The sequence below is a fragment of the Cupressus sempervirens genome, chromosome 1 (genome assembly GCF_028749045.1).
Source record: "Cupressus sempervirens isolate cs-2001-9-10 chromosome 1, ASM2874904v1, whole genome shotgun sequence".
Taxonomy (NCBI): Eukaryota; Viridiplantae; Streptophyta; class Pinopsida; order Cupressales; family Cupressaceae; genus Cupressus; species Cupressus sempervirens.
Window position 1 is genome coordinate 320,067,780 of NC_143118.1, and position 12,535 is coordinate 320,080,314.

Below are 12,535 nucleotides of genomic sequence, written 5' to 3' on the forward strand. Positions count from 1 at the left end.
AATTTGTGGAATTGCACCTACAGAGTCGACTTTTTGGGCACTAAAATGGTCATATCTTTTGATTGCCAACTCTAATTAAGCCCTAAGATAGACTGAATCAAAGGGAAAACCAAAAGCAATGACTTAAGCAAAACCAAAAGACCAGAAGCAACAAACACATTCTCAAAAACTAGAAAAAGGAGATTGAAGGCTTAAAAAATCAAGCATAGGCTCAATAAATAGAAAAACTAAAAAGACTTGGCGAAAACCTTCAGTAAGAGGAATCATTATATCAATTGGGGTCGATTGATTGATCAATACTAACCAATTAAATAATGAGCTAAACTCAGAGATACGCAAAACTAAATTGAAAATTTTTGTACCATTACCTACATTTTGGGGTGACAAAATGCAAGACAATAGTGTCGATGATGGCATGGACACGAGGATAGAGAAAATAAGGCCATTGCAACTCCTTGCATATGCCCTATCTTCCATGTACTATAGCTCTAAAGTACATTCTTTGATAGGGAGAACACCACCATAAAGAGACTCTGAAGTTTCTACTAAGTGCATGTAGGCATTTAATAGACTATTCTCAAATCTGAAAGTGTAGGAAATAGTTAGGAGAGAATCTATCTTGTTCGCCTCAAGAAAAACTCATGCTCCTTGTATTATTAATAACCAATCCAAAATGGATGCTACTACATGGTTGTACCACCATGGTCAAGATTTAATATTCCCCCAACCTCTTGCAATCACAATTCTATCACAAGTTCTTTTTTTTAACAATTTGTAAAGGAGAATTTAGTACTTAACATTGTTTAAAATATTGTGCATTTTTAATTTATAAATTTTATTGCCTTTCTCTTTAGTTTCAACAGGTTGCAAGTTCTACTGAACAAAATTGGGATATATACTCCATTATCCACTCAGTGAAGTAATCGGCTAGCTGGAAAAACAGAGAAAGACTTGGTTCGTGTTCATTCCAATTTGCATCTTCAATCCCATAAAGAATTCCCAATACAAGGATGGGTCAACGAAGCACTGGGATGTAAGTCTTGAGTGTACCAACTTCAATGCATTTATTGAAGATCTTGTTGGAGTAACTATGGGTGGTGATAATGTGATACCTACACATGATGCAACTAGAGTAAGTGGCACTGTTTTTGGTTCCAATTATATTCAACTTGCAACATCTGCAAATGCAATGGGTGATTTCTTTTTTTCCTTAATCGTTTACATGATTGATAAAGATAAAAGACAGTTACTATTTTTTATTCTTAATTTTGTAATGGTAATGATTTGCACTTGAATTGTAAACCTAGACATATATGATATGGCACATGACTTAATATGGATATTTTGAACCATCAATTGGCATTAATATTTATCTTTGGCATTTGGCATCAATTAATGATAATGTGTCATACTATCAAATATTAAGTTTTACAATTATGTATATTTCATTAAATGTTGTGTGTTTGTGTTTGTGTGTATACAATATATACATATTTATATGTATATACACACATACCCAAATCCAAGTACCCAAGGGCCAAATTTTTCTTGTCAATATCCAAGTGCCAGGTTCTTGTACCCACACCCGTGCTTGTACTGGCAACTTAGGTCCATAACATATAGCACACGAAGAATCTATATAAGTGGAAATGGGAACAAAGTTAAAAGTATATAAGGACTCACCTAGAAAACTGTGATCTATTATCAATGGTGCTTATTGTAATAAGGGTTTCAAACTAAGTTACCGTATTCACTCCAAATCCCTAAAATTTGACATTTGGTTTCTGCAAATTCATATGTGGTTTGAAATCATTACAAATTTGAGATTTAACTGACAAATTCCCTGTGGATTCAAATTTTCGAACCCTGGTCAACTTTAGAGGAATTTCGACAGAATTATAAAACAAAAAACGGACCTTGGAGGAATGTCGTCGACTTCAAAGCGAATTTGGAAAACGCCAAAATAATGTTGACTTCTAAACGTTTTGATAAAGTGCTTTTTTTGCCTTGTTTCAACCTAAAAGTCTTTGTTTTAATAGTTATAACTTATATCATTTATGCGGCTGCCATTTTGGCTTTGTTTTAATTGTTATAACCTCTGGGCTTCGTCTTGGCATGTGTGACTCCATTGGGGTTCGTTTTGGCTATAGTGATTGTAGTTCTCTTTCTATGAGTAGAGGTTGGAACGATTGTGTCTCTCTGCTTGTGGGAGGCTTTGATTGCAGGAGGCTCTGATTCTATCTCTCATTTTTGGGGACGATGTTCAAACACCACCAGCATTCAAACATCAATAGGAGTATTGTGTCTTGCACAATGATTGCATTCAAACACCATTCCTCTTTGCTAGCATTCAAACACCAGTGTATTTGACGTATCTTTGTTAATTGTTTAATAGTTTTTAAATTCTTTTTTTTTTAATGTATTTCTGATAGTTTTTTAAATTATTTCTATTAGACTATTAGTATTTAATATTTCATAATCACAACAAAAACAGATTAAAATTTAATTCATGATTATTGATTAAAGATGCATTTTGATTTGTTGTGTATGATTGAAAGAAGTCTGAAAGTTTGTTTGTTTTGGTTTTTATTTTCTCAAATCTTTTCTCATTGTTGTAACTTGTTTTGTTTGTTTGTAGATTCTATCATGGTTACAAGTGCTTCTATAGCCAATAACCCCCACTTGAAAATCGACAGATGTTCCCCACTCTGGAAATATGTGCAAATGATTTGACCAATGCCAGGTGGAGGTTATGTGTGGATTCATAGCCCACTGCAAAGAGAAATTTAGTATCTCTTAGAGTAAAAGCACATTTGTGCTTTATTCCTCAAAAAGGCATGAAATTTTGTACAAGGAAGCCAAGTGTAAACGGAGTGCCACCAAAAATTTTCCTTCCAAATCACATCATAAACAAATACATTCAAGAACAAAAGCAAGCAAAGGAAGCTGCTAGGAGGGAAAATCCTTCACACCCGTTGGAAAGTGGTAAGCTTCTAAATAAAGGAAAAACATCATCTATGTCTTCAACTACCACTCCTAGTGAGCCACCTGCAGAGGGCCATCCATTCTTGCATCCTCCTCAACAACAAATTGTAAGTAAGAGAGCAGTGGGACCCTTGGAATCATCATTCCAAAATGAAGCTAGAGAAATTGCTCATCAAGCCATAGTCAGATGTGTTTATGCAAATGGAATGTCATTTAATGTTGTTCACTCATTGTATTGGCAGTTAATGAGGCTCCAACTGGGTTCACTAGCCTTGGTTATGAGAAAATATGCACCACTTTATTAGATGATGAGATGGCTTGTGTAGAGAATGCCATGTTGCCCATCAAGGATTCATGGGTCAAAACAGGCATGACAATAGTATCAGATGGATGGAAAGATGCAAAGAACCATCCTTTGGTGAATGTTATTGCAATGTCTACAAAAGGTGCAATGTTTCTAAAAAAGCTGTGAAGGAGAGGTAAACGATCGTCCTTTCATTGCAAACATTCTCATCCAAGCTATCGAACAAGTTGACCCTTAGAATGTTGTTCAAGTAATAACTGACAATGCTAAAGATTGTAGGGTTGCCGACTTATTGGTTGAGCAGCGGTACAAATACATATTTTGGACACCTTGTACTTTGCACTCACTTAATCTAATGCTGCAAAAAATTGGCACTAAGATTGAGTGCATAAAAAAAAGGTATGAAAAGGCATAAGAGATCTAAATGTTTGTCACAAACCACCATATAACGCAAGCCATATTCAGACAATTCTCGAAGTTGGAGCTCTTAAAGGTAAGTTGAATTGTTTAAAATTTAAACAAGTTTTAGAAATCTAGTCGCTTTGGTAAACTTTCTATATCTATTAATGTTTTGATTTTAAAATAGGTTGCTGAGACACGCTTTGCCTCCAACACTATTGTGTTAAGATGCCTTGTTAAGGATAAAAGCCGCACTGACTAGAATGGTAACTAGTGCTAATTGGAGCATATGGAGGCAATCTAATAGTGCCAAGGCAGTTACCACAAGGGGATTGATACTAGTTGAATCTTGGTGGGATCATGCCGAGTACCTTTTGAAGATTGCGGAGCCTATATTGAGCATGATCCAATACATTGACATGGATAGGCCTTGCTTGGGTGAGGTATATGATGACATTGAATCCATGATTGAAGAAATTAGAAATATCATAAATGAGAAAGAGCAAGATACTGATGAAATGTTCTTCAAGGAGCTACAAGTAATCATGGTAGAGAGATGGAACAAAATGACTACCCTTTTGCATCTACTTGCCTTTGCATTGAACCCTAGGTTCTATAGCTGATTGGTCCTCAAGGGGAGTACCACTACAGTTGCCCCATGTAGAGATCTTGAAGTTGCTCAAGGGTACAAAGCAGCCCTTCGAAGACTCTTTCTTGAGCACCTACAACCTACAGTGAGGTCTGAATTTATGAGTTTTGTAAGCATTGATGATTGTGGTCTTGATGCTCTTGAAGACAAGAACAATGTTGATGCTCATAAATGTTAGTACTTCCATGGACAAAGATACCAGCACATGCATAAGGATGAAAATGTTAATAGATTGAATAATAAAGGCAAAGTATTTAAGTTAAATACCTCTTTTTTAAAAGACCCTGATAATAAAGAGGCTATTAGAATGGTGACATTTTTATCTAAATTATGTAATCAATATGTAAGACCAATTAAGTAATGGTGCCAGCTGGTGGAAGCTTGGAAAAAAACTTATCAGATCATTGGGAAAAAAGTAGCCAAAGATAGATATGAAGAAGAGAATGATCTTCAAATCAAATCAAATTTAGCTGAATTTGCCCTTCAAAATAGTCCAAATGACACATTGCTGCTGAAGGATTTGGTTTTCATTAAGCATCAATTAGGTTTTCTTCATAGATATAAGATCAAAGGGCAAAGGATTTGGGAAAGAATGAATTGGCTTAGAGATGGAGATATCGGGTCGAAGTATTTTTTTAACAACATTAGGAAAAAACAAAAGGCAAAGAAGATTGAGGATATTCAAGTGGAGGGTGGTAAAACTAATGATCCAAAAGTTATTAAGGAAGCTTTTTTCAATTTTTACTCTGAATTGTTCTCTTCGGAATTTGATAGTGAAAGTGATAAGCTAAGTAGAAAAATCTCTTTAGAAGAGATTTAAAAGGCTATCAAAGCTATGGCTAATGACAAATCTCTAGGAATGGATGGACTGCCTATTGAATTCTATAAAGACAATTTAGATTGGATTGGGGAAGAGCTTTTGCTATTTTATAATGATGCCTTTGAAAATGGTTCTCTACGCAATAATGTAAATAGAGGGGTCATTAAGTTGCTTCCTAAAGCTGGGGATAGATCCTTAGTCAAGAATTGGAGACCCATCACCCTACTTAATCTATCATATAAAATCATTGCTAAGTTGTTGGCAAGGAGAATTACAGAAATTACTAAAAACATTGTTTCAGTCACTCAAACTGGTTTAATAAAAGGAAGATATATCTTGGAGAACCTTATCACTAGTTGGGAAGCTATGAATTGGGCTAAGGCTAGTGGGCAGAATGTGGCTATGATCCTCTTTGATTTTGAGAAGGCTTATGATAGAGTTGAGTGACCTTTTGTTATTGGAATGTTGAAAGCTTTTGGCTTTCCCTATTATTTTTGCAAATGGATTGAAATTTTGTTTCAAGATTCATCCACTATTATTGAAGTGAATGGGGAATTTTCAGACCCTATTATCCTTCTAAGGTCTATCAAACAAGGATGTCCTATTGCACCCTCCTTATTTGTGATTGTTGTTGATGCTCTCTTTTACATTCTAAGGGATGCTTCTTTAGGGCATCATGTTAAGGGCATCACCCTCCCTAATGCAAAAGAATTTATCAATGCTTAGTTTGCGGATGACACTGCTCTTCTTTTGGAACCATATGAAGATAACTTTTTTGTGGCTCTTAACAGGCTTAATTTTTTTTGCATTGTTTCTGGAGCCAAAGTGCCCCCCCATAAGTCATATGTTATGGGTTGGAAGGAGATGCCTCCTAATTGGTTGTCTAAGATGGGATGGAATTGGACTAGACCTAACACTATTACTAGATATTTGGGTATTCCATTTTCCCTAGAACCTTCATTTGCTGATATGTGGAAGTGGATGTTCAGCAAGATTAATAGAAAGCATATTAGATGCCACACTCACTCCATTTCATTGGCTGGGAGAGTTTAGGTTGTGCAGAAGGTCCTTTCTTCCCATCACATCTTTCTCAGAGACTTTTTATGGTCAGATGACTTGGGATCCAAGAAAAGACATTGTGTTAAGTGGGAGTGGTGTTGCCTTCCCAAACAACTAGGGGGACTGGGGATTAAAGATATTAGAATTCAAGGTATTGGTCTTGCAGCTAAATGGATTTTCAAAGCATTTTGGGGGAATGAACCTTGGAAGGTTCTTGTGAGAAACAATGTTGAAAGGTCTGTTATTAAAAAAGGTAAACACTGGGCTAACATTCCATTTTAGGATATTATCATGGGAGACTTTAAGATGAAGATGTTTGGCTCTAAAGTGTTTACCTCCCTGTGGTCGGCATGGTCACAAATGAGGGAGCTAATCTCCCGTAGGAATGTCACTGGGTAACCTCCTTAATTATATTGTTACTGACAAATCAATCTGGTGGGGACTGTATTTGAATAATAGGCCTCTTGCTCTTACTCAAAGCTGCTCTGCTAAAAAATGGAATGAGAAAGGTATTTCTCTGATCAACAACTTAATGGTTAATAACAGAATTAGGTCAGAGGATGAGATATCCAGGAAGTTTGACATCCCCAAATCTCAAAGGAAGAGCTATACTCTTTTGTCCAAAGTGATATGCAAGGAAAAAGTTGTAAAGTTCATGGATAGTAATACTTTTATCAAGAATATAAAATGGAATGATGGCACTGTTATTAGCAACACTTCCATTAAACAGATTTATGATATGTTTAAAGTAGATCACTTTGTGTTACAACGTATAGTCAATTGTTGGGATCTAGACTGTCCTTTCTCAAGCTGGCATTTTTTCTTTGATTATGTTTGGAAGGGTCCCTGTGAACCTAAGGTTATTCATTTTAGATGGTTGTTGTTGATTAAAAAGCTTGCTGTTGGGTCAGTACTGTCATCCATTAATGTTGAGCCTAGACCTACAATTTGTGTAATAAACCCGAGAGTTTTGAACATGCTGTTTTTAGTGTATTTATGCAACTAAAGTTTGGGCCATCTTTTTTGGTTATCCTATTGATTGGAAAAACAGTACTTGGTTTTCTTGGTGTGAAATTTTGGCTGGCTATGTGAGATCTTTTGACTCATCTCTTAACAGATTTTGGTTTGCTTTTACTGGTGAAGTACTATGGTTTCTTTGGAAGGAAAGGAACAAGGAGACATTTCAAAACATGAGAACGTGCCTTACTGATTTTAATCTTAAACTCATACATTTTTACATCATGTCACAGGTTTCTTTCTGCTTGGAGATTCCAAAGTCCAGATTCATGAAGCTCATGCATGATGGAGATCTGCAGATCTACAAAGATGAAGTCAAAGCTGCACAGTATATTGAGAGATACCAAAGTTTCCTTACACAATCAGAAATTGAGGAGCTCAGCAGTCTCATGGAGAAATGTCATCTGGACTCTGATATGGAGACAAATACATGTTTTGGATCTACATCAGCACCTGTTGATACTACTGATCAGCCAGAACATGACTATCAGAAATTATAGTTCTCTAGTGTTTTCCTGTTATTGAGGAACTTTTTGAATCCTATACTGTTTTGGATGTTCATCTTAGAAACAATATGTACAGTCCTCTGCTAGTTTTAGCACCTCCCTCCATTTTTGTATAGTATTTACTATTGAGGGTTGGTTGTTTTTCATATTGACAGTTATCTGGGTTGTTGTTTAAACTTTTTCAATACAAAAAAATCTTGTACGGACGAACCCAGCCCAAAAAAATTTAGAGTGAATTTTGAACTTGAATGTCGAACCCGCATCCGAACCAGCAACTTAGATTTCAACTATCAATCACTCTATTAGTTTAAACCAAAAACTCATGAACAGAAGTATGGCTATAGATGATTACAAGAACCTTGAATTGGGTACTGGAACCAAATAAGCGATCAGCAAGAGGGCTAATTCTTTATTCATAATTTTCCTTTCAAGTCAATGAAGAATGTAGCATTAAAATAGTTTGGCTTCTTGCATGCGCAATGATACTGGTAACTATCAGAGCACAAATTAATGTCTTAGTTTTTGTACTTTTCCTACAGTAAATAATCCATTTCAATCTTACATACATGTAATCCAGTCTGGTGTACTTAATAAAAAGGTATGAGATTAGAAGGAATAACATATAAAATTATTCACAAAAGTTGGAGGAATCTAAAAGAACTTCTCATGTTTAATGCTTACAGTTGCACAGCATACTATTTTCCAGACCATACCTCTGAAGTTGTATAGTCTAACAGTACAGAACACAAGCGCCATACAGTACTGTCCTCTGGAAAGCTTTGAGATGAAATGGATGAAGAATTGCTACTCGAATCAGTGTGTGCTACATTTATTTCTTGATGAAGAGAATGATCTGAACTGAAGTAGGCATTCCTCAAAAATGAAAGAGACCAACATGCTGAATGTCTTAACTGAGAGTCATTTGACTCCCGTACAACATGAAGGATCTCTTGTATTAGTGACAGTGAAAATGCTTCACAATGAGGATTGGAGAGTATTGGTCCTCTTACAAATGATGTTTCCTGTTCCCATAAAGAGAAAGAAGTTAATTTTTAAAAAAATGAACAAATCAATATGCAAACTGAACATGCTTAATTGCATTAATACTGTATTACTCTATTAATTGAGCATTATTGATGCCACTCAAAACATATGTACCTTTTGAGTCGCTCTTGGCTGCAAATCTGTCACCACCTTATTGAAAGGATCAATAAGCCCAGCCCCAGCACCCAGGGCATTGACTAAACCCATCATCCCACCAAAGTGAACAACTGGAGGATTTTGTTCAACGTATGTTCTTCTTATTGTTTCCAGTAAATGTTTGATATTCTCCAATTGCATTGGATGTGCAGATTCTTTTAAAGTACAAGACAGAAGGTTGCCTGATCCTATGCAGCTTGCCATTAACAAATTTTGATATAAATATCCACGTTCCTTTTGAGAAGCAGATTCAGAAATCAATATTCTGAATCCATCCACTAAAGAATCGAGTTCCTCATCCATCAGTTCCAACTTGTGACAAACACTTACAGCAATAGATAAAGCTAAACATGAACCCATGGCCAAGGATACGGCAGACACATCATTATATGAAAAAGATTCTGACAGAAAATCCTGTCGCTGCCCTGAGTGTAATGAGGGAATCCAAGTCATAAGAATATTAGTAATCTCAATTACCATAGATGGACTTCCATGTTTTTGGATGGCAGCAACAGAGATACCTAGGCCAATGACAAGACCTGCAATACCCCAAACATTCTCCTCTGAATTATCCCATTGTTTTTCTGTGTAATCCACTAGATTTGATCTGTAACTGCTGTTAGCTGTTTTGAATAGATCAAATTCATAAAGGCTCTGCAGGGACTTCATAGCAGATGGACAAATCTGGCAGAGCAATTGGGTGAGGCTCTTGACGACAATTCCAAGTAATTCTTCCTCCTGTTTGCTAGCAGTTACAGAATCGTTATGTTGGAGGCCTTGACATGCAAAACCCAGACCTACACCACATCCACCTACTACTAGGGGTCTATCACTTCTTTCTGCAACCTGCAACCATTAATCAGTGAACAAAAAGCATAATGGTGGGGGAAAGGAGAATAAAAAATGATAAGGCAAGAAAGTTAGCCTTCAAAGAGTCATTTGTAAATATTACAACCAGTTATTTTGACATTTACCAACAAATCAAACATACTGTATAGTTTTTTGCAAAAGGTCAGCGATTGTATTCTATTTAAAAGCCAAATTTTTAAACTATAGAGGCCTGCTGCAGGAAAAGACAGGGCAGAATATAGATAAAAACAAAGGCAATACCAAGAAGAATCATATAAAGAATTTGAATTTTAAACTGATATAAACTACACAAATACTGCAAATGAGAAGAAATACTACTATGCAAATTGTCAAATAGTTTTGACATAATTATATATGTATTGAGTACTGTCATTAACACTAAGTATTAAAAAATGGGGCTAGCTTTCAGAGTTCTCCCAGTTTCTGGGACAGGGAGATCCAGATACATAGGGAAGATCTCAAGGAGGGCAAAGGATTTCTTAAATTTGGGGATGCAAGGGGATGGAGGGGAGTCATTATTTGAGTATTTTAGACAAAGTAAAAGCTGCTGAAATTTAGAAAAAAGAAAATCCAGTATGCCACATTTGTAATGGCATCTTTCTTACTTCTTGGTTTTTAGGAGCTTCTAATATTTTTCCTTACAAAGTTACTGTAATTGAATTAAACTTATATCAGACTGTATGTAGAAGCACAATCTGCTGAGAATATAAACTTCAAATCTTTAGTCTCAATCTACAGTGATGAATCCGATCAGAGACAGTGCCAATCTCTGATGATAAATCTTGGCCTGTAAGAACACACATAATTTTGACCTGCTATTGCAAATAGAACTTGAATAACTTGTGAGAATAAGTGATAATGTTAGATATCGATCTGCTGTAGGTAATGAACATATATTGATTTTGATGTCAATACCACAACAAATGATGCACATATATATTGTCTTCAATAGATGCCTCTCAAGATCGGTCATGATCTTTCCATTCAAGAGTCACGATTTGTTTAGAGAATTAGTTAGTATTAACTAACTAATTTGATCTCATACAAGATCTGATTAGTTAGTTAATAATAACTAATTGTGACTGCTTTATATCTATATATATATATTCAAGGTGATCGATCTGCAATACATAAGTGCATTGAATTTCATCTCAGATGTGCTTGGTCGGTATCTGATTATAATTTTCAGTCACAGGAGATCTGCCCAACACTATACATTAACAGTTACGTTATTCATTTTCATTCACCAAATGGAATAAGCATAACAACTCCTCTAAAAAGCATAACTCCTCTAACTCGTTGATTCCCTAGATTGTTTGGGACATCACCCAGAACCTCAAGGACACATCCCTGTGGTACACTGGTTTATGGGAGAAAATATTTTGAAATATTTTTTTATGTGATTTCATTTCGATATAAAGAGTCATCTGCAGAGGTTTGTGAAGATCTTGTTAGGTGAAGAATATATAAATGTGTAGAGTTCTCCTTGGTGCAAAGCCATGCTCTGACAAAACTTTGCAGCTGAGCTGGTGCAAGAAATTCTTGATGCATAAATTAGGATTTGGCTTCTACAAATGCTGCTTCCAAACCATTTTGACAATTTATCTATATAACTTTCTGCAATGGCTACAAATGCAAATAGTGTAAATTTGCAGAAGTAACAAGTCCTCATAGTATGTCAAATAATGCTATTGATAAGATGAAATGAGGAAACTAGAAAGAACTGCTTACACTGCAATTTGAGACTTCAATTGACACAGCTATGGATTCTTTTCTATGTACACATCAATAGGAGTCTGATCAAACAATAGGGACCATGGGTGGGAGAGTGAGTGGAAGAAGGCTTTTAACTCCTAGGGTTTGTAACAGTAGCAAAGGATCCACAAGGGAGGATCCTGCCGATGCAGAAGATGAAGATGGTGATGGCACTAATGACAATTCGGTGCTTCTGTCTTGACTGGTTATAGATGTGGTGTTTTGTCTGTTTGGATATTGTATTCCTTCGTTCCACATTTTTTTTGGTGTCCCCTTTGGTGTATATTACGACCAATTCTTGGTGGGCGGGGCATTTGGTTGGTTTCTTTGATTGCGTATGCTCAGTCTAGTCTCCTTCCTTCTAAGCAGTGCTCCTTTCCGCCTAACGCCAAAGTAATTGCTGATAATGGAGGCAACTCTAACATTGTTGAAAGGGTGTAGACTTCTTGCTGTTGAGGGAACTGCTTGTTGTGTGGCAACATTTGATGCTTTATTTGTGGATGTGTGTTCCTTTGACATGGACAATGTAGTTTGCCTCTATGTGGGGACATGTCCCTTTTCCTTGGGTTTGGTTTTTGCTTGCTACCATGGTGGGTGTTTCCTTTGGCTCCATCGACCCTTGCATTTTTTGTATGGGGGTGGTTGGTCTTCCCCTATGGGCTTAATGTTTTTGGCCCAACATGGAGCAGACTTGTGGTGGAGCTTTTTGCTTGACCTCCTCCGCTTTTGGTCGTAGGCCTGGGCTCGATGGCAACATTATGGGTGTTGTTTAGGGTGTTTGTTTTGTTGGATGCACTGTTCTTGCGGTGTTTTCTATTAAGTGATCTGCCAGGTTGGTTTCCACTCCAGTTTGTCCTCGGATGGGTGTCTCTTGTGAAGTGGGCTTGTGCAATAGGATTGGGTCCTTGAGCCCTTGCATCTACATTGTTGGTTTTACCATTGCAGTTCGGAGGATTTTGGATCCTTGGTGG

At 36.4% G+C, this 12,535-nt stretch overlaps 1 protein-coding gene across 2 annotated transcripts in view; it reads right to left on the reverse strand.

Annotated features, from left to right (window-relative positions):
• Window positions 1-12,535, reverse strand: part of RST1 (ARM repeat superfamily protein) — a 334,110-nt gene that overhangs the window by 14,061 nt on the left and 307,514 nt on the right. For both annotated transcript variants that reach the window (XM_089823823.1, XM_089823825.1), the window contains exons 20-21: window positions 8,898-9,785; window positions 8,453-8,761 (exon numbers count right to left, since the gene is read on the reverse strand). In XM_089823823.1, coding sequence (XP_089679949.1) covers window positions 8,453-8,761; window positions 8,898-9,785 — 1,197 coding nt within the window. The remainder of the gene's footprint in view (window positions 1-8,452; window positions 8,762-8,897; window positions 9,786-12,535) is intronic.